Source organism: Mirounga leonina, unplaced genomic scaffold (assembly GCF_011800145.1).
Source record: "Mirounga leonina isolate KUSES-001 unplaced genomic scaffold, KU_Mleo_1.0 Mir_197, whole genome shotgun sequence".
Taxonomy (NCBI): Eukaryota; Metazoa; Chordata; class Mammalia; order Carnivora; family Phocidae; genus Mirounga; species Mirounga leonina.
In genome coordinates this window covers 2,683,425-2,705,405 of record NW_023270494.1, presented here as the reverse complement: position 1 = coordinate 2,705,405, position 21,981 = coordinate 2,683,425, and the positions used below count along the sequence as shown (strand labels likewise).

The window sequence follows — 21,981 nt, the reverse complement described above, 5'->3', positions numbered from 1 at the left end:
ATCCCTCCAGCTCTGTGACCACCGGCCCAGTGCCAGCTGTGGGAAGGGGGCTACAAGACCCCAGACCAGCCCTAGGCAGGGACACCCAGCCCTGAGCCCTGGGTCAGAAGGGACCCAGCAGAACATGAGCAGGCCTGGGCCTCCTCCCAATTCAGCCCCAGGTGGACAAGAAAAGCCCCACCAGGAGCCTGGAGCAGATGGCGCGGGCTCCGGACCCCTGCCCGGCCCACCATCTGTCCTGACAGTCGGCCCATCTGCCCGGGCAGCCCCTCCTCCCGGCCCACCATCTGCCGGCCTGCTTGGCCCTCCTCCTGGCTCCCCCAGGGCCCTCGGGAGGGGATGGGCTAGGAGCCAGAGCCCGGACCTGGCTGCCTCGGACCGACCCCATCTGGCACCCCTGAGGGGAAGGGGACGGCAGGAACCCAGCCAGGCAGGGCCATCTCCACAATGGTGGCCCCATGACTAGGGGGTGGCAGACGCGGGCCTCGCCCCTGGAGGAGGTGGCAGCCACACACACCCTCCTCCCCGCAAGGCCTGGCATCCCTGCTGAAAAGGCCTTGACCAGCCCCTTGTCCAGGCCTCCCCTGCCCACTTCACTTGCCCCCCCCCCTCCGGCTGGCAGGTCCTCCAGGGTCCCTGGGAGCTGGCCAGAGCCTCCCCCTCCCTGAGAAGGAAGAAGAGGAATCTCCCTCCAGGACCCCAAGGGCAGGCTGGTGAGGGCAGAGGGGCATCGGAAGTCCCAGTTCTGCCCTGAGGCCCAGCTGCCAGGCCCCCATGCTGGCAACCCCAAATTTCCCAGCCATTTGCTCCCGAGGAACCCAGTGCTGAGAGGGCCAGGTCTGCCTTTGGAAGCCCACCTCGGGCACAGGGCTTCGCGGGCACCCAAGAGGTCATGAGATGGGGCCTCAGCCCCTCCCCCTGCCTTGGGCCCTTTGCTCGTGAAACCCCCGCAGGGCCCCCACATCCTCCCTGGATCCCCTCACAAGGTGACACGATCACTCGGCCATAGAAGAAATGTGGGGTGCATGAGCTCTACTTGGTGAGGGGGTGAGGCAGGGCATGGGGGCCTACCAGGCTGTGGACGGTAGCCCAGCAGGTGGTCAGTCCCTCTATCTGGTCCCACAGACCCCCCACTCCCCATCGTGCCCTGAGCAGCCCCCAGGACGGCACCCAGCAGGGAAGGCAGTCAGGGGCTGGAACACAGGAGCCCCCCGCTCCTGCCCCAGGGGACCTTGCCCCACCTTCCATCCATCAAGACCCTCGCGCCGGACCCCAGGAAGAGCTTCCTTTTGCCTGATGGAGGATGCCTTCCTGGTGACCCGCCATTCACCAGGCACCCTTGAGCCAGGGAGCCCCTTCCTGCCCTCCACCACACTGGACCACCCCCCATTCCCGCCGGGGGCAGGAAGCTGGAACCCACACCCACCAACGGGCCACCTCACTCCGGCGACACCCACCTGCCCCCCAGCCCCAGCTGGCTAACCAACAGACGTCGGTTTTCCTTTTAGGAGCAGGTAGACACAAGCCCACCCCGAGCCCCTATCAGCAGGGTGGAGCCCAGCATGCCGGGGTTGGGGACAGCACCAGCAAACCCACATCCACGCACCCTGTGGGGCACAGGGGACTCTGTCCTCCCTTGGCCCCCAGGGCCTGGTGGAAGCAGCCGGCAGGGGAACCCATTGGGGTAGCGCGAGGCCAGCAGATCGGTGGCTGGACAGCGCCACCTGGTGGCCCTCTCAGAGACTACAAAGCCAGGCGACCTTTTTGTTCTGGTTCTGGGGTTTTCAGGCGAGGCATTTCTTTCCCTCTTCCCAACAGGGCTCCGTGACTATCAGAACCCCCTGCCCTCTAATCGGATTCTGCTTAGATATGGCTAGTTATCAGAGGGCTCAACCCAGGCACTTCAAACAAGACAGGAAAATAAATAAAGAGCTTTTCCCCAATGAGGCCCCTGCAAGGCTAGCACGCCGGTCACCCGCTGCCTGAGGGAGTCACCCTTCCTCCTGTTCCCCGCCCCTGGCCTGCCACCTCTGAGGGGGGGAAAAGTCAGAAATCCCTGGCCAACGAGAGACAAATCAAGCCTAAAAAGAATACTAAAGGCAAGTGATAAAAACACACTAAATACATAAAATAGAAAAATATGTAGAAAAAGAGAAAAAACAAAATTGCAGGGAAACCCACTGGACATAACAGGCTCCCAACTCTACTTTGAAAAGTGTTTGTGAAAAGAAACGAATTAAGGATGTCTCCTTTTGAGCTGGATTCCAGGGTAATCTGTAAGTCCAGTTGATGCGGATGGTTTGGTTTGATTCACAGGAGGATTCCAGCTCCTCACTGCAGAAGGACGATGCCATTCGGAAATCACCATTTTGCAAGCTCTTTGTGACATAATTATTTCTTGAAACGGTCATGGATGGATAAGACCATCGATGAAAGATGTTAGCGAGGAGCTGGGGCCCGCCCAGCAGACCTGCTGAGTGGCCCCAGCATCACAGGTGAGCTCTGGGTGAGACACACGCCCGCCCATGAAGGGTTCTGGCAGAAAGATGAGCCTGCATGGGATCAAGCTTCCACAGCTAAACTTCTGTTTCCAGGAGAGATGGGAACAAAGTGACGCCACAGGAGGTGATCAGATCAATCGGATGGAGAATGTGCAGACACTGGGCAGGACAGCTGATCTGGCTTCTACAAGTCACGGCAGGAGGGAAATTGGGGTGGGGGTGATGCCTGATCTAGGTCCAGAGAGATTTAAATGGCCCAGCAATCAAACTTGATGTGTGAACCTTGTTGGGAACCCAATTTAAACAAACCAGCTGCAAAAAGGTATTCCTGAGGCCATCAGAGAAGTCAGTTACGGACAGGGCATCAGCCCATAGGGAGGAATTCCTGCTGATTTTGATACGGTGTTATCAGAGCTGTAATTGTGTCACAAAATTTCCCGTACTTGGAGAGTTGCACCCTGATGTTTACGGGGGCAAAAGCGCAGAGTGTCTGCTATGGGTTTGGGGATACTTCAATGAGGTAATACCAGTGTTGGGTGCTTATTAAGGTCACTTGATGGAATTGATGAAAAATCATAACAGATGAATTTAAAAATTTAGAAATAATTTTTAGAGGGATGACCTTGCAGTTACAGGGGTTAGATATCATTGTAAACAAACCTTCTGGAAATTACAGAGTAATACTGAAGGGGGTTACCCAAGGGAACAGCAAAGAGCAAGGAAACGATAAATAAACGTGACAATTCTCAGGAACTGTCAAATCAGGGTGATACGCACAGGACCTTGTGTTCTGTATTCTATTTTTCAGGGATTATGAAAACTTCCATTATAGAAATTTTTTCAAAGGAAGACACGTCCTGTCTCCTGCAAACGTCATCTGACATGGACCATCGCGGATGCTGACCCATCCTGCATGCCTGACCTGTCTCCTCTCTTTCTCAGGGACCTGTCTTGGGGAGGGAACATCTCTGGTGTTTACGGCCCCCGTGTCCCTGAGTGCGTAGGGCCCCCGCAGCAGGGCTGGGCACCTGCTCGGAGTCCCTGCCTGGCCCCCACAAGCTCCAGCACCCTGGGTCCCTGAGCAGCCCGAGCCAGCTGTTAGTCCCTGGTGATAAGGATTTGATGACTCAGCATCATCTCATCCTTCACAGAAACCAGCTTAGATGTGGTTGGTAAAAAAAAAAATTCTCAGCTGGCAAAGCACTTTCTCCAGCCACCAAAGACCCCCCTGCCCTTCTGCCCACCGAGGAGTGCCACCAATATCCCTGAGAGCAAAGATGCACCACGCTCTCCGCATGCTGGGGGCTTTATGGCTGTGCCCACAAGCAGGTGCCTTCAATGGTTACTCCTTCCCTCACCTACTCTCAGACCCCAAGCAACCTGTCCGGGAGGGTTATGGGTTTCAGATCTTCTTAGAACTCCGGCTAGTCTGGGCCTCTGACCCCAGCCGTGGTCTCCAGAGCACCCAGGCTTGGAACTCCCCAAAGTGTGTTTCTGGGGGGTGCTGGCTTTCGAGGCTTCCCCTCTTGCCCCAGTGGCTGAGCTCTGCTGGGTGGGGAGGGGGCCGCAGCCGGGCCGGGGGGGGCAGCTGGGCCAGGGGCCGTGTCTGGGGCTCTCTGCAAAGTGTAAAGGGTGCCCGTCTACACCCCAGCCTTTAGAAAGCACCTCCCCCAATGCCCTTCACACAGCGGGTGCCCCCGCAAGTGCTGGCCGAACAGAGCGGCCCCCCGGACAACGCAAGCTGAGATGGAGGATCACGGAGACGCTTGTAAATTAACGGGTTGTCGTGCTGTGGCCGCATTACGTGGGACACAGGCCAGCCTCCAGTGAGATTTCCTGAACCTTCCCCTGGAGGGTCTCAGCGGCCAGAGCACAGGAGGACATCCACGCTCTCTCCCCCGCCTTCCCTCGGACCCGGGCCCAGGTGGGTCACAGTGGTTGACAGGGCGGTTCTTGACTTCATCCGTCTGCAGCCCGGGCTCGGCCCCACACACCTCCCCTGGTCGCCAAGCGTCCCGCTGGTGAAGGACTCGGACGACAGCAGCACCCATATAAAGGGGGTTCTCTGCCCGAGGGCCTTTGCTGCACGAGAGGGACACCGTCCTCCCCCAGGTGGGGGCGAGGAGTTGGGAGGAACAGCCCCAGCAGGGACATGTTAGCCGTCCCTTATCCGCCCAGCATGGCCAAAGGTAGTCCCTTATCTGCCTTGACATGTCCCTTCTTCATTATCTGCACATACACAGCATCTAAGTGGCTATAAAATAGATGGTTCTGAAGATAGCAGGTGCTCTGAGCTCCCCCGAGGGAAGGTCCTGGGACAGCGGCCCCGATGGACCCAGATGCCATCTGTCCTCTTCCCGCTGCCCGGTGTCCAGAAGGGCCCTCGACCTGCCTGGCCTTCGGGCAAAGTCAGCACTGCCACGCCCGCCCCCTGCCCCCACCCACCAGGGTGGTCGGCCAAGAGCCGGGAGCCAGTGGAAGGACAGACACGGCCCCTGGCCCAGGTCCGCGCACCCCCCGCCCGGCTGCGGCCCCCTCCCCGCCCAGCAGAGCTCAGCCACTGGGGCAAGAAGGGAAGCCTCGAAAGCCAGCACACCCCGGAAACACACTTTGGGGAGTTCCAAGCCTGGGTGCTCTGGAGACCACGGCTGGGGTCAGAGGCCCAGATAAGCCGGAGTTCTAAGAAGAAAGCAAAGGCAAAGATTTATGCCTAAAACACCCAGGGGACAATGACAAAGCAAGTTCCAGGAAAAAACCCTCACGGATTAGCTGCAAGGGAGACCGGGCTTGCAAGGGGGTGGCAGCCAGCAGTGGGCTCCCCTCTGGGGGGGTTGGGGAGGGCTCAACCACAGACAGGACCAAGTTACTGGGGGCTCTGGGTGGGAAGGCAGGAGTGTACCCTCAGGTCCCCTTGCTCTGTCCCCCTCTGCCTTCCTGCCCCAATCAGCTGACAGTGCTGCTGACTCCCCCCGCCCACACAACCCTGCCTTGTCCTCCAGGGGGCCAAGGGCTCTGAGAAGGTGGGGAGATGCCCACCCAGGCCTTTGCTGCCCAGGACAGATCATGCTGAAGCCCTCATTTCTCATTGTCCTCCTTGCAATGGACCTGCTGGGGTCTGCTGGTGCTGGGGGGAAGCAGGACAGGCCAAGGAGGCCTCCCCGGGGCAGATTCTCAGGGCTGGGGGACACTACGGGCCGCAGGGTCAGTAGTCTGGCCAGGCCTGGCTGCTGGGCCCGGTGCCACCTGCCCGAGACCCCTCCCTGCATCTTTCCCAGGCCACCGAGCCCTTCCCGCTCATCTGTCCTCAGTGGGAACGCGGGGCCAGTACCTCGCTGGCTAAGGACCCGGGACCCACCCCTCAGCTCACAGGTGCCAGAGGAAGCAGGAAGAGCAGGGCTAATCCAGGCTGGTTCTGGGCGGCCCAAGGAAAGCTCAGACTCAGCCACTGCCCAACCTCCCCAGCCAGGCTAGCTCCCCATTCGTGGTCAGCGTCCACCCAGCCCCTCTGGGGTCCTCCAAGCCAGTCTAGCGGTGAAGGGAGGAGTCTCCTTCATGCTGATCCAGCAAGTGAGCTTGTTAAATAGCAGGTGCCGCGGGGTACCGGCCAGAAGCACAGGGAGGGCACAGACAGAGCCACACACCCCGCCCAGGGGCCCCACGGCCCCCACAAACCTCCGGGGACACCTCCTCGGGCTCCTGAATGGAGATCCAGAGGTGGGGTCCTGCTGAGTCTGGGCGTCCAGCCAGCCCAGCCCTCGACCAGCTCTCCAAGGTGACCAGACCTCACACTCTCTGGACCTGGGAGTCCATTCTCGCATGATGGGCAGCTGGTGTCCCTGAATAAATGGTGGAGAGCCATGCTCACTGAGGAGCACAGTGGGGAACAGCTAACGGAGGGCAAGAGGAAGCCGGGAGAAGGTGAGCGCCAGGACGGGAGCCAAGCTGTCCCAGCAGGAGAGCCAGTGGAGGGCAGGGGCGGAGAAGGGACGGGTGGACGGAAGGCTCCGAGCAGGGCGATGGCCCCAAAGAATGGCCAGTTCCGCTCAGAAACAGCCACAGAGTCTCATCCTGCAGCCCCCAGGGGAGATCACTGGCCCTCGGAGCCTGCCTGGGGCCTGGGGTCCAGGGCGCAGCCCCAAGCCCAGCTGGGTGAGGAGGTGATGATGGGTGAGGAGGAGGAGGAGGGCTGGGGGCCCCCAACTCCCAAAGTGGCCTAAATCCAGGGCCTCGTGGCCGTGGACCACCTCACAGGAAGACCACTGATGGGGAACCAGGGGTCCCAGGCCTGCGAGGCTCAGCAGGGCCTGGGGGAGTCCCGATCCTCAGTGCTCAGCTCAGGGGCCCTGCCGGCTAGAATTCCCTTACCCCACGCCCCCACCCCACGCCCCTGCAGGCAGCGTCCCCACACTGGCCGAGGATGTTCTGTTGAGCTCATCACTCACTAAGCACTAAGAGGGAGAAAGACAAAATCCAAACTAACATTTATGTCACACTGACCCACACGTAAGTGGACATTCATGACGTTCGAGGAGAAAGATCATTGGTGGCCACAATCCCTTGGGTTGTGAGCTTTAAATATACTTATTTTCCTCTCTATGCTCTTCTGTATTTTCCAAATGTTCTGAAATGAGTATGAATTACTTCCAAAATTATCTTCTTAATTATCACTAAACGTCTAAAACTATTTTACTTATTTGTAAAATGGGGGTGAGGGGTGGGTAGAGGTTTTATGACCGTGATTTCGGTGTGCAGGTCTGCCCTCCACCAAGGGCGGGGACCCCATCCTTCTTATCCTCATCTGGAAACGCCTGACATAGCCGGGGCCTCGCTGGGGTTGTCCACCTACCACAGAATCTAGAATTCTCCAGTGAGGGCTGAACCCCCCTTAACATCCTTGGCATCTCAGAAAGGCCCCAGGATTCCCGGGTCTTTTTATTTTTAAATTTTTACTGGTAGTAAAATACACAGAACGTGAGATTCGCACTCATGTTGTTGTGCAACCGATTTGCAGAACTTTGTAATCGTCCCAAAGTGAAACTCTGTCCCCATTAAAACACTAACTCCCCACCCTGTCCTCTGACCCCCGGTGCCCCCATCCTACACTCTGTCTCTATGAGGACTCTAGGAACCTCACATAAATGGAATCCTATACTACCCATCCTTCTGTGACTGGCTGATTCCAGCTGGCTCCATGTCCTCCAGGTCCGTCCACACCGCAGCAGGTGTGCGGATGTCCTTCCCGTCTAAGGCTGCATGATATTCCACCGTGTGGACGGACCCTCATCCGAGGAGGGACTCCCGGCTTGCTTCTGTGTTTCAGCTCTTGTGAATCACCACTATGAACACAAGTGTGCAAATATCAGCCCTGGTCCCTCGTTCAGGGAGCCAACCTCCCTCCCTCATTCATTCCTCAGTGGTGGGAAAAGCAGACCAACTCATAATTACAGAGGTGACGAGCAGTTCAGCAAAAGAATCACAAAGGTCCCCAGCTCTGCCTGGGGCCATGGGGAAAAGCTCCCAAGTTGGGGGCGGGCCCTTCCTCCAGCTTATGAAGGACATGGTGGCTCTGGGAAAGGAGACCGATGCAGGGGTCCCTCAGACACGGGGATCCACAGGGCCAAGTGCGCAGATCCAGGAAGCCCCACCTGAGAACCTGGGTTTTGTCCCTTGGTCTCTTCAGGGACCTCACACTGCAGGGCTATCCCTACCCTGGGACAGATCTGCTCTTCAAGACAACCCGTCCCCACAGCCCAGAGCCCTCCCCCCACCCCCCATCCCAGAGTCGGGAACCAGGTGGCCCCAGCTCTCCGACCTCAGGACTCCGCCTCCCCGCATACCAGGAGGGAGGCCTGGGGGGCAGAGGAGAGGCTGCAAGGGAGGGGAGCACCCGTGTTCCCGGAGAGTCCTGCTAACCCCCAGCACATAGTCCTGTTAAAATATTAATCCTCATTTAGCTGGCGGCGAGGTGGCCGCTGAGATAAAGCTCCTGAGTGGTAATAAAAAGCAGAGGCAACTGATAAAGTAGATCTTCGCACTCATAAAATCCTGCTGTCGTGAAGGTCAGGTCAGGCCCCCGTCATGGGGAGCAACCAGCAGACAGGTCCCAGTGGCACTAGGCAGGGGTGACCGCCTCCCACGACAGCGGAGGGAGGGTGCTCATCTTGGGGGGGGGGCCTGCTAATCCCTCCAGCAGAGGGAGCGGAGGGAGGCTGGGTCTCTCAGCTCCTTCTTCCCCCCCACAGTGCCGCTGGCCACCATGGCCCTTTGGGAGGGAACCGCCAGCCTCAGGCCACTGTCTCTCCCGCAGGAACACCACCGATCGCGGTGCCTCCTGCGGTTCACCTGCTGAGCCCAGGCCAGTCTGCGTGTGGCTCCTGGTGGCCTCCCACTGCCCCCCCCCCGACACCTGTCCCAGGCTCAACGGCTCAGGCCTCCCAGGGACACGAGGATGAAGCACCCAATCCAGCCCCCACCACAGGTTCACAGGGACCCCCTCCCAAGGTGGCTGGCATGGCAACGGTGACATCCGGGACCCTGTTTGGGAAGGGTCATCTGCCATGTCCCCAGGTCAAATTCTTTGTTCATCTCCATCCTGATGGCAACGCTCCTCTCCAGCAAACTGTGTGGGCACCACCACCGCTTTCACTCCAAAGGGGCATGGACTGGGCACGGGGAGAGACCCACTAGACCCAAGCTTGCCACCTGTCACTGTGGACATGGGGAGGGTGGGCTCAGGATTTCCACATGCCTCCAACAGAGGGGACAGCCCCCGGCCAGATCACCTGCTCTTGCGCCCAGTCCCCCTGCCGGGGCGTCAGGGGCTCCCTGGCAGGTCACACCAGCCCGGGACTACACGGTGGCCAGACAGGGAGACGGTGATTCCTGGTTTGGAAACATCACTTCAACTGCTGCATAGAGATGAAGGAGAAGCTAGGAGATCCATCAGAGCCCAAACCCTGCTCCCGACATCCACACCTTCTTTCCTTCCGGCCCACTGTGCCAGGCACCGTACCAGGAGACAGGGAGAAAGTGTCGCTCACGGCCAGAAACAAGGGCACTGTCACTTGCCACACCCAGCTCTTGGTCTCTAGTATCAGCACCAAGAAAAGGAACCAGGGCCCCTGAGAAATGCCTGATCCCAGGCCTGGGGCAGCAAACACAGGAGGGGAGCCTGGAGCATCCTCTGGTGCCAGAGACCAAGGATGTGCTCAAGGAAAAAAAGCAACGGGCATGACAAGGGGACCCAGGAGCCCATGGAAAGAGCTCCCGGTGGCCAAAGACAGAACAATTAGAGCAACGAAATCAACCAGGTAGCAGTGGGATATAATCCACAGTGTGAAAGAAATATCCGTGAGTCTGTACTGATATAAATTATTGAAGAGATAAATAAATGGGGGGAAGAGACAATCTCCTGCTCAGAACTCCAAATAATGGATGTAGATACTCTGCCCCCACAGAGGTGGAGCATGACCCCTCGCCCCTGAAGTGTGGGTGGCACATGGTGACCTTCCTTCCTTCCAAAGACCAGAGAGCGCGAGAAAGAATGGCCATCCTGCAGAGACGCCTGGAGACGTGCTCTTGGCCAAGGAGCAAGGTCGCGCAGCAGCGATGAGTCACATTGATAGGATGTACCCTTGATATGATGTTATGGGAATGACACTTTATCTTGTGCCCTTCCTCCTAAAACCCCATAATCCCCGTGTAATCAAGAGAAAAACAGATAATTTCAACAGAGGGACATTCTACAGAATGCATGACCAGCACTCCTCCAAACCGTCCATGTCATCAAAAACAAGGAAAGTCTGAGAAATGATCACACCCAAGAGGGATGTAGGGGACATGGTGATGACCTAATAGGATCCTGGAACAGAGCCAGGGCAGCGGGGCAGGCACTGAGGACATCTGAGTAGAATGTGGGCCTGTCAATACTGAACAGAATAATAACTTAAACCAATATTGCTCATGCGCTGTGCAAACACACCACAGAATGTAACATGTTACTAACCGAGGAAACCAGGCGCGGGGCATGTGGGAACTCTACCATCTTTGCAGTATTTCCTTAAACCTGAGATTGTCGTCCAATAAAGAGTTTCTTTTAAAAAATGTTTTCCCTAACCAAAAGTACGATAGATATTTGCACAAATTTTCCTTCTAAGCATATCTGTTCATCCAACAAATACAGGGTGATGCCTACTCTGGGCTGGTCCCCGTGCCAGGCTCTGGGGATACGACGATGAACAATATGGCAAGCCCTGTCTTTGGGGAGCTTCGGGTCTACCGTCTACCCGAAGAATGACCAGTGTGCAAGAGAGTGGGAAAAGTTACGAGTGACAGATAGAAATGATAAAAGGTCTATGAAAAACAGCTTGCAGAGTATAGATTCCCAAACATATATATTACAAAATACATACAGAACCGATGGAGCCCTAAGATTCGATGGCCGCTTGGACCACCTGACCCACGGTCGGAGACAATCAACGATCTGCCCATGGGGAGCAGAGCGAAGAAAGTGTGACATGGAAAATCTCCTAGCCTCTCTCAGGTAACGCTTTCCGACATCATTACACACCTGTTAAGCACACAAAAGGAATAAAAAATAAAACCCAACGGACACCGTGGGGCAGAGGAGTTAGGACAACTCATGGCTGGTGGGACCAGCGACTCACAGCCTCAGCCGTTCCTGACAGCAAGAGGACTCAAAGCACCAAGCAGCCTCTCCGTCCTTGTCCAAGGACCCCTTCCTAGGTAGCGCACCCCAAGGAATGACGAGAACGTAAGAGGGAAAAGTCCGTGATACCCCACCGTAGTCACAGCCGCACCATGTTTAAGAGAAGTCAACAGGGCACCTGGGTGGCTCAGTCGGTTAAGTGTCTGCCTTCGGCTCAAGTCATGATCTCCGGTCCTGGGATCGACGAGTCCCGCATCTCCTTGCTCAGCAGGGGCCTGCTTCTCCCTCTCCCTCTGCTGCTCCCCTTGCTTGTGCTCTCTCTCTCTCTCTCTCCCAAATAAATAAAAATCTAAAAAAAAAAGAAGAAGAAGAAGAAGAAGAAGTCAACAGCCCCCCAAAGCCGGGCAAGAGGGTCCCAAGTGGCTGGTAGGTCAATGGCACTCAGAAGTGGGTCAAAGCAGGGTCCTGGGCCCTGGCTCCTCCACCTGCTGAGTGACCTGAAACCTCTCTCTGCCTCGGTTTCCCCACACACGAAGCGCGCACATTACTAACTCCTGCCTTCCAGAACCACCTTGAGGCGCGAATGAGATCCGGGGTAAAGCGAGCGCTGGGTCTGGAGATGCCCCGTTACTGCTGGTCACAGTGGGCGAGGACACCCGCCCTTGCTGAAGTGCTCTCGGGGCCACGGAAGGGAAAGGAGCCCGGTGCAGGGCGAGCCGCGAGGGCGGTTCGGAGGGGAAAGGCCGGGCTGCGACGTCGGGGAGGGCGAGGGCGAGGAGCGGACGTCTCCTGCCGCCGCCAGGCCGGGCCCAGGCGGGCAGGCGAGGGTGAGCAGGCCCTGAATCCACACACCGCCCACGGGGCCGGGGGTCCCCGAGGCCTCGCTCGCCCGCACCCCTGCACGCACCTGCCGCCAGGACCCGCGCCGGCCCCACCTCTGCCCGAGGCCGGGTCTGGCCCCTCCCGCCTCCCCCCTGCCCGCGCGGCCGCCCGCAGTTCAGGTCACCTCCCTGCTTAAACCCGGCAAGGCCGCCCAGAGCCTGGGACCGGGTCCCGCTGAGGCGCACCGAAAACCCAAGCAAGGCAACAGAACCAAGACGACGCGCGCACGTCCGCCCGCGAGGTGCAGCCGGGCGGGCCACGCCGCCCACGCCGCCCTCGGGGGCCGCCCCCTCGGCGCACACCCGCGCCGCCCGGGAGCCCCTCACCGTCCAGCCCAGGGCGGCCCCGCAGCGGCAGGCACCGGCGGGAGGAAGACCCCGCAAGGGAGAGCCGGGGCGGGCTCGCGACCGTTTCCTTTCGTCCCATTGGCCAGAACGGAGTCACGTGGCCAGCCCTCGCTGGCGGGAATGCTGGGAAATGTAGTCTTTCTTCTTGGCAGCCATTTTACTCTGGACGACAGCTAGCCCAGGATCTAGGCTCCTCCATGGCCTGCCCCCTTGCCTCCAGCCCGACCCCGCCCCTCCTCCAGCTCACTCTGCTGTCTCGATCCATCCCGTAGGCCTCCGGGGACGTCAGGCCCTCAGAGCAGCCTTCCTGGTCCTCGCCCCCCAACACCGGCGTAAATGCGGCCCCGCCGCGCTCTCCCAAGGCACCTGCCCCCACTCGCACACGGCTGCCCGGCCCTTCCCTGGAGCTGGGGCCCTGCGCCGTGGGAGGGAGGGTGCCGCACCCCGCAGTCCTGCACCTGCTGTGCCCCGGCCCACCGCCCCGCAGCCCCGCCCAGCCCCACCCCTCCCGCGCTGGCTGTAGGAGCCCAGGCCGCCCGCCAAGAAAAGGAACCAGGGCCCCCGAGAGATGCCTGCTCCCAGGCCCGGGGCAGCCGACACAGGAGGGCAGCCTGGAGCACCCTCTGGTGCCAGAGGGCTCGGGGGCCGCTGCTGGACGAGGATTCCCCCCCGGGGTGTGTTTCAGCAGGTTGCGCGGGGAGGGCCCAGGAATCTGCACCCGTGGTCCCTGGGCCACACCTCAGAGGAGGCTCTGAATATGCTCCTGTGGCGCGGGTGAGCTGGGACTCGCGTGGTGAGCACATCCGCTTGCGGCAGCCAACGGGAGGGGGGCGGCTGTTGGCAGGGGCGCAGATGAAGAAAATCCAAATCAGGACGCGCACCACCTCCTGGACACCTCCACCGGGAGGTCCTCCAGCGCAGCGTGGCCCCAGGGGACTGCTTGTTTCCGTCCTTCACCCTCTCTGCGTGTGCACACACGTCATCCTCTGACTCGACCCTGGCCGCCACCTGGGGTGCTGCCCCTCCCCAGCCTCACTATTTTGCTGTTTTCCTTATTCGCTCATCTGTCTCATTCACTGCTGTGTCCCCCCGAATTGAGAACCGTGCCTGCCTGGCTCACAGAACGTGCTTCATAGGTCCTGAGAGAGGGAGACGGACAGAGCAGAGATGGGGGGGGTGCGCACACTAAACTCAGGGATCCCTTTCCTGCACACACACACACCCCCATGAGCACAGGTAACAAGGGACCCCCTCTGACCGCCTCGTGTGATGAAGTCCACAAGTGAGATCACCCGCATCTGTGAGCCTCTCTGAGGTTCCACGGGACCCAAGGGGGCAGGTGCGGTGGGCGCTAATCCGGGCCACCAGGCTGGAGCTGTGGCTGCCTCATCCCAGGACACCCCTTCATGGGCACGGCAGGAAAGGGGGCTCACCCAAGCTGGGGCTCCCACAGACAAAGCCAGCCTTGGGCTGAGCTGCTGGCCCTTGACTCCCAGGTCCTGGGAAGCCCACCATAGCCCTGACCCAGGCAGGCCTGAGACCCATGCACCCCAGAGCTCTCCCCAACTTACAAGCTGGAGGGGCCCCTCCCAGTGCTCTGGGGCCAGGGTGAGCAGGGCACAGGGGCCAAGAGTGGCTAGGAGAGGTGGAGTGGGGACACAGGCCTGCGGGATGGAGTGGCCCCTTCTGCTCTCCAGGCCTCTGGGACTGGTCCCCATCCTCCCTGCGAGGACACGTGTGCATGGGGGCGGGGGGGGAGAAGCCCGCCCAGAAGGCTCTGCCGGCAATAAAGGCAGATGCCACCCGAGGGCTGGGCCAGGGTGGCAGGCACGCGGCGACCCAGGCTGCATCCTGAGAATCAGGTATGTGCACAGTCTCGTGTTGAAGGAGGCACAGGGCAAGACCGGCCCGGCTGACCTTGGGACTTTGCTCCTCAGCAGGAACCAACCGGACGCCCTCATGTCTGGAAAGCCCATCATGGGGCACTCGGCTGTCCTCCTGGCCCTGGCTCTGGCCACCCTCCTGGCTGCAGGGGCAGGGGTTCCGCTCGGCAGGAAGGGCTCCCGGAATAAGCTGCTGCTGGTGTCCTTTGACGGTTTCCGCTGGAACTATGACCGGGACGTACAAACCCCCAACCTGGATGCCATGGCGCTCGATGGAGTGAAGGCCCACTACATGACACCAGCCTTTGTCACCATGACCAGCCCCTGCCACTTCACCCTGGTCACTGGTGAGCGTCAGCCTCGGGCTGGGGCCTGGGGGCAGGGAGGGGGCTGAGCATCTAGCGGAACCGACAGAGGGAGCCTGGTGTGTGCACAGAGCCCCATCCCCCCAGGGACCGCACAGGGACAAAGGAGACCAAGGAGGGGATGCTGTCCCTGGGAGACACAGCACGGCCAAGGGAGGGGGTCATCAGCAAGCCCCACTGTTGGTGGGAACTTAAACAAGGCATCAAAATGCCCAGCAGTCCCGTTTTAAACCGTGACCCCCAACCAAGGTGGCAACCCAGGAGGGCTTCTGGAGGAAGTGAGCGTGGCCGGGTTCCAGACAGGCAGAAGAGATGAGCCTGAGGCTCCTGCTCTTCCCACTGCGGCCCCTGAGATGCCCTCAAACCCTCCATGGCTCTGTTTGGGCTGGAAGTCTAGAATGCAGGTGTCAGGAGGGCCATGCTCCCTCGGGAGACTCTAGAGGACACTGCCTGCGGCTCCCAGCCTCCGTGGCGCTTCCGTGGCCCTTCCGTGGCCTGTCTCTCCAACCCCAGCTGTCTTCCCCTTGTGTGTCTCTCCTCGTCCTGTGAGGATGCTCATCCATAGACGTAGGGCCCACCGTGACCCAGACTGCCCTCATCTTAACCTAACTTGTCACATCTCCAAAGACCCTATTTCCAAGCAAGGTCACATGTTGAGGCTCCGGGTCAACGTGACCTTGGGGGGAAACCCTACTCAGTACGGACGGCTCATCCGTATGCCAGCATTCTGTGACCAGGGCCCCCTGCTGCAAACATCTGGTTCTCCCCTCCTGCATGCCACCTGTTTCCTTACTAGATCATGGATGGGGATGGGGGGACAGGGGGCATGCTCTTCATCGTCCCTCCTCCTGTGGCTTCTGAGCACGAGTGCATGTGTGTCCCACACAAAAAGTGAGTTTTAGAAAATAACTCATGGATGGAGCTCCACGTGGTGCATTGAAATGTCTGCCTGGGATTCTGCTTTATGACTGGGCCATAGCTGTCTCATTAAGTCCCTCCTGATAACCATCTGGGTCACTACCGGTCTTCGCTAAAACCCACGAGGCTACAGATAACATCCACACACACGTGCGTTTGCCCTGTGTGCACATTTAGCTGGTGGAGAAACCACGGGAACAGGTCATAGAACCTCGGGTTTGGAGAGGATGTGCCTGTGACCCCGAACGGGGGCTCCCCCCGGCCGCGTGTGCGAAAGCCTGCCCGCTTCCCTCCTGCCCTCCCACCTCCTACCTCCCCTCTGCCATCTCCTCCCCCCACCCCGCAGGCAAATACATCGAGAACCACGGAGTGGTTCACAACATGTACTACAATACCACCAGCAAGGTGAAGCTGCCCTACCATGCCACGCTGGGCATCCAGACGTGGTGGGACTACGGCAGCATACCCATTTGGATCACAGCCCAACGGCAGGTAATGCTGGCCCCGAGCCCACGGACGGCAGTCGGGGGACAGGGGAAGGGAGGACCTGGCCCAGAAAGGCTGTGACCTTGTGAGACCCATGCAGGCCTACTCCCCCCCCCAGAATCCTGGGCTCCCAGCATGGAGGGGTATTAAGTGGAGCCCCGAGGGCGGTGGGTGCTGGGTGCTGATGAGCATCCACCAGCAGGCTCCGTGGCCCTGCCCAGTCCTCCCTGCAGCCCTGGGATGCAGAGGGAGGGCCCCATCCTCCCAACGGGAAGGAAAACGGCGCCCCTGGGCCCCTGGCTCTGGGAGAGGGGTCCACACAGGGAAAATAAGATCACTCAACAAAAAGGCACCTAACAATAAAACAGCTTTCTGCCTTCCCCCTTCTGAATTCCTCCCGGGGCTGGGCCGCTAACTTCCAGAGGACGAAAGATAAGTAAGGGGTGGGCTGTAGGGTTGAGCCAGGAACCCCTCCATCCTGCAGTGCTCTGGGGAATTCCTGGCCCTCGAGGTGTGCCTGCTCCTCAACAAGGTCAAAGGGAGGTTTTTAAGATGAGCCCAGAATGAACTTCAGAGCCTACACCCACCCTCTGGGCAGGGCGTCTACTCAGGTCAGAGTCCCTTTACTCTGGAAGGAGCTACCCCGACGCCAGGCTCACGCATAGAAAGCCAGAGCTAAGAGCCTGGCATCACATGGTGCTCGGTCTAAACAGAAGGGCAGCTGGGGAGCGGACATGCAGACAGGGCGAGCTTGGACGTATGGCTCAAAAAGGACAGGATCTGTAAATAAAGCAGCAATGGATTTATGAAAAGGCAGATGGATAGCCAGGCAGATGGATGACCAGGCTGAAGGCTGGAAGGGCAGGCAAGGGGACACAGGTAGAAGGGCCTGGACGAGAATACAGTAGGGAGAGGCCAGTCTCCAGGCCAGAAGGGGAGGGCTGATTGGGCAGCTCAGCCGTGGGGACCCAGGGCCATGGTGACGAGGAGGATGCCAAATATCTGGGGACACTTTTATATCCATTAGGTCGCTAATGCTGGGTCCACTGGGCACCTGATCTCTCCTCTATAAAATCAGTATCAGCCGTGGCAACATAAGAGTTATAAAAGGCCTCCCCCAAAAGAAAGACCCGTGCCTGCGCCGGGAGCAGGGCTGAGTGAGCCGGCGGGAGGAGAGGCGGGCGGGCAGGGGGCAAGCCGTGACCGCGGCAGGAACGGGCAGGGGGCAAGCCCAAGGAGGCCTGTGGCTTTAATGCCGCCTTCCCTGGCAGGGCTTAAAGACTGGCTCCTTCTTCTACCCTGGCGGGAACGTCACCTATGAAGGCATGGCCGTGACACTGAGCCGGAAGGAAGGCGTTCTGCACAACTACAAAGATGAGGCGGAGTGGAGGGCCAACATCGACACGGTGATGAAGTGGTTCACCGAGGAGGGCCTGGACCTGGTCACGCTCTACTTTGGGGAGCCAGACTCCACGGGCCACAAGTATGGCCCCGAGTCCCAGCAGAGGAAGGAGATGGTGATGCAGGTGGACAGGACGGTGGGCTACCTTCGGGACAGCATCAGCAGGAGCGGCCTGGAGGGCAGTCTCAACCTGATCATCACGTCCGACCACGGCATGACCACCGTCAACAAGCAGGCCCCGGACCTGGTGGAGTTCCATGCGTTCCCCAACTTCACCTTCAAGGACATCGAGTTTGAGCTCCTGGACTATGGGCCCAACGGGATGCTGCTCCCCAAGGAAGGGATGTTGGACAAGGTGTATGAGGTCCTCAAGGATGCCCACCCCAAACTCCACGTCTACAAGAAGGAGTCCTTCCCTACATCCCTCCACTACGCCAGCAACCCCAGGATCACCCCCCTGCTCATGTACAGTGACCCTGGCTACGTCATCCATGGGGTGAGCTGCCTGTCCAGTGCCCGGCTCGGGACAGGCTCCTTCACTGGGTGGCTGGGTCTCTTTCCATTTTGTAAAAAGCACCCCCTATTTCTCACTAGTCCCCAGTTGGAGGGGCACTGGCCACCAAAGGGACACACCCATCACTATGCAATCGGAGTGTGTGTGCGTGTAGTATACATGGGTGTAAATGTGTGAGATTTGTGTGCGTATGAGCTTTGTACATGCTTTGTGTGCATGTGTGTGCATACATGTACGTGTGTGTGCATGCGTGTAGGGTAAAGTGTGGGAAGACTGGCCATAGGAATGAGAGAGAAGCGAGGGCAAGGAGCCCGCTCTGCCGTCAGTGGTCAGTGGAGAGCCGAGGGATGCCGAAGGGGAAGGAGGTGCAGGCAGGGGAGAGGGACTCGGGAAAGGAAGTGCTGGTGAGAACAGGCACCACCCCTTGTGCCTGGGGTCTGCCCTTACCAGGTCTTCCCCGAGGCCCATCCCTTGGGCCGCGGATCTTTGGGGGCTCAGAATTCAGAGAAACCCTCCTGCCCCCACGTGTGAACCCCTCCCAGGGGTCCTCTGCCCCCACAGGGGTGCAGCTGCCGGAGACGGCAGGGCTGGCCTGGGAGTCCCTGCAGAGGCTCAGGACCTCCCCTCCCCGGCAGAGACTGAGCGTGCAGTTCAACAAGGGAGAGCACGGTTTTCACAACGAAGTCATGGACATGAAGACCATCTTCCGGGCCGTGGGCCCCAGCTTCAAGAGGGGCCTGGAGGTGGAGCCCTTCGAGAGCATCCATGTGTACGAGCTCATGTGCCATCTGCTGGGCATCGTGCCCGAGGCCAACGACGGGCTCCTGAGCACTCTGCTGCCCACGCTCCAGGGAACCTCAGGTAAGGGGCTGCCCATTCCGCCAGCAGGCCGCTGCAGACCAGGGAGCGCCATCAGCCACGTGAGGCCGCCTGTTCTTTCCTTGTCCTGGACCCCGGAAACATCTCAAGCCCCTGACACTCAAGCCCCTGGCAGCAACGAGGGAAGAGCAGGTGGAAGTGAGCAGCCTTGGGGAGACTGAGGGCCAGAGAAGCAGGTGCTTTGCCCACAGGACAGGCCCCCTGGTGAAGTCCACCTCCAGACTCCTGCTTCTCCGTGACCTGCTCTCCCGCATGGCCATGTGAGGCTCCCTCCAGGAGTCTTCCTCTATCGGCCACCCCCCAACACGCCCTCACCCCCACCCTGGCTCATCCCAGGGCCAGAGGTCACCTGGGAGCTGACAAGATGGCAGACCCCAGTGGGGGGCTGGCTGGAGGTGTGCTGGCCCTACTCCTCAGGGGAGAGGCCTTGGTGAGAGTCGAGATCGGGGGGCTTGTGGGGCGGCAGTGGGGAGAGCACCTGACCCACCATCGAGGAGCAGGGCTGGGTGGCCTGCTCCCACTTCCCTCATTCACTGGATGCTCTGAATTTCCTCAGGCTCTGCCCTCCTGCCAAGTGGCCAGCCCCTCCTGGTGACGGGACTGCTGGTGGCTGTGATTCTTCTGGTCAAGGTCGCATAATGCCCCACCGCTCAAGGTCAGAAGCCCAGGAGGTGGAGGGGAGGGTGGGCCTGGGCTCCCTGCTGCTCCAGCCTCATGCCCCCACACCGCGGCAGAGGGGAGTCAGTCCTCGAGACCCCCACAAGCCCCTTCCAGCCGCACTGCTCTAGGCTTGCAGCGGGTCTTTCCGAAGCAGACAGACAGCCCGTGAGATGTGAACCCTCCCCAGCTTGCTCGCTGCCTGCCTGCAAGGCCTTGGTACTCCGGGGGCAAGGGAGTACCCAGAAACCATCGGGGTCAGGTGTGGGGGGGGGCTGCAGGGGTCCGGGAACATCCACGGAGCCAGCTCGAAGGACTTGGCGTGCTGTGTGACAGCCCCATCTTGTTCCTGCCCTGCGGTGCCATGGCCCTCCAGCCAGAGCAGAAGCCAATCATCCATTCCTTCTCACACCACACAGTGGGAGCCTGCTTGGTGTGAGGCTCTGGTCTGGGCTCTGGGGATCTGCAGTGAACGACGCAGCCTGGGCCCTGCACCCCAGAGTCTGTGATTTAGGGGCCACGGAGGGCGGACAACAGGAAGAGAACAAATCAGTGCACGAGGTGACGGACCAGGTCCGGTGTCACTGGCAGAGAGAGGACTGGGCCACAGCGGGGAGTGGGAGACCTGAATGAGGAGGATGAGCCAGCCTCGCTCAGCGGGGGGATGAGGCCCCAGGCAGGGGAGGGCAAGTGAGAGCCCCCGAGGTGGGCCTGGCCCTCGTGTCTGTGGACGAGAAGGGAGGCCCGTGCTTGGAGGCTGGTAAGCAAGGACAGTACATGATGAGCTCTCCGTGGACAGAGGGAGCAGGCTTCCCTGACAGGCAGCGGGGACCCCCAGCCAAGTGACACGGGGATGCACCTGATTCGACACCAATGACTAAAGGAACACAGGACCGCCAGGCTCGGGAGGAGGGACGGCAACTTAGGACAGTCCCTCGGGGTCTGGGCAGAACATCTTGGGGGCAGAGCGGAGATGGTGCAAAATGGACGGGTTCAAGATAGCTTTCAAGGTTTGTGAGCAGGGGCAGATTCAGATGTGATATGAAGGCTGCATCTGCAACTCGGGGCCTGGGCTGCCCGGGGAGGGACAGAGCCACTCACTGAGCCCCGAGGAGAGACAGGAACGTGGCAGCCGAGGTGGGACGGAGGCCAGAAGACAGAGGGGCTGCAGGGGTGTGTGGTGGGGCGGGGGCTCTCGCCACCAAATGGTGGAGCTGGATGGGACCAGGGAGATGATTTGCCAGACCCCCTCTTACCCAGACGGGACGCTGCAGCCTGAGAGGTTAGCTGGCTAGCCCGGGACCCTGGAAGTGACAGAGCTGTGTCTGAACACTGGTTTTAAGTCCTCATCTGGAGTCCTTTCAGCTGCCTCCATCACTGGCGCTCTGTGCTCAGGGGGACCCGTCCTTGCGTGAGGCAGTGATGTAATAAGATTCCCCAGGCCTCTTCTCCACGACACCCGAGAGGTGGGCTCAGGCTTCGCAGGCGAGGAAACGGCAGCTTCACAGGGAAGACCTCGTGACTGCGCTGGGTTGGGGGGGGTTGCCAGCAAACCCACTCTCCAGACCAAAAGCAGTAAAAGTCCCGACGTGTGCCCTTTCCCCTCTCTGTGGTGTAAGTGCTCCCACTGAGGCCAATTTCAAGCTCCCAAAGCAAGGTCACAAAGGCCAGGTCAGGAAGAGACCGCAGAGTCGGCCATCGGGCTGAAGCCCACGCCCAGCACGGAGCTCAGAGCCGTGGGCACAGCCTCCCCAGTTGGGTTGGTGGTCATCACGGCTGCTGAATCCAGTTCCGAGCGAGGGCTGCCGTCTTGTGGGCCAGGTTCTTCACTCCAAACACAGTGCCCGAAGGACTTGTCGCTCACCTGAGAAACAGGGCAGCCCTTCACCGTGACCTAAGATCCTCCCTACCCAGGCGGGAGCAGGCGGAGTGTCAGGGGAAACCGAGGCACCCTCGGGGTCTCCTCCCTTCTGGGTCTGCAGTGTGCGTGGCATGACCCCCAGCCAGGCCCAGGATCGTGCCCCCAGCGTGGGGAAGGGTGTAACGCCCCCAACAATTCCCACCCCCACCCCCACCCACGCATGCCCTCCTGGGTCCAGCGGAGGGTCTGGAGTCCCCACAGGGGCCCTTCCCCTTCACAACCTCACGTGAGTGTCCCGGCCACTGCCTGCCCAGCCCACCGCCCACCACTCCCAACCTCCCTGCAGCCCTGCTTCCTCTCCCCTCCCCCCAGACCTGTCCTCACCCTGCCCAGCCCTTCCCCCCAGCCAACATACAGTTGTTCTTCCAGGCCTGCCTCTTCCTGGAAGCCTCCAGAAGCTACCCTCTCACGGCGTGAGTCCGCTGGACACGGATGAGCCCGTCTCCCCACCTGACCACAGACCTCAGTGTCCCCCCAGCCCCGGCCCATGCTCAGTCGTTGGGTGCTGGCAATAAGGCCGCTGCCCGGGTTTAGGCCTGGGAACGCACAAGGTCCCCC

The 21,981-nt window shown here is 60.0% G+C and overlaps 1 protein-coding gene and 1 long non-coding RNA gene across 2 annotated transcripts; one reads left to right on the top strand and one right to left on the bottom strand.

The window, feature by feature from the left end:
* Positions 1-5,036: 5,036 nt before the first annotated feature.
* On the bottom strand, positions 5,037-12,459 carry LOC118024199. Its single transcript, XR_004683025.1, has 3 exons — positions 12,378-12,459; positions 11,348-11,518; positions 5,037-7,837 (listed from the first exon to the last, which is right to left on the bottom strand). It is a non-coding gene; the product is annotated as an uncharacterized LOC118024199 (long non-coding RNA).
* A 1,916-nt stretch (positions 12,460-14,375) lies between these two features.
* Positions 14,376-19,484, top strand: ENPP7 (ectonucleotide pyrophosphatase/phosphodiesterase 7). Its single transcript, XM_035026345.1, has 5 exons — positions 14,376-14,628; positions 15,911-16,056; positions 17,322-17,948; positions 18,602-18,827; positions 19,402-19,484. The coding sequence occupies exons 1-5, from the start codon at positions 14,376-14,378 to the stop codon at positions 19,482-19,484; spliced, it is 1,335 nt and encodes a 444-aa protein (XP_034882236.1).
* The last annotated feature ends 2,497 nt before the right edge of the window (positions 19,485-21,981 follow it).

What these genes read in the sequence shown, in the direction of transcription:
- ENPP7 (XM_035026345.1), top strand. Translation starts at nt 14,376, where the DNA reads ATGGGGCACTCGGCTGTCCTCCTGGCCCTGGCTCTGGCCACCCTCCTG. An exon ending in CCACTTCACCCTGGTCACTG is followed by an intron (nt 14,629 to 15,910) that starts GTGAGCGTCAGC and finishes CCCACCCCGCAG; the next exon opens with GCAAATACATCGAGAACCAC. An exon ending in CTGGCTACGTCATCCATGGG is followed by an intron (nt 17,949 to 18,601) that starts GTGAGCTGCCTG and finishes CCTCCCCGGCAG; the next exon opens with AGACTGAGCGTGCAGTTCAA.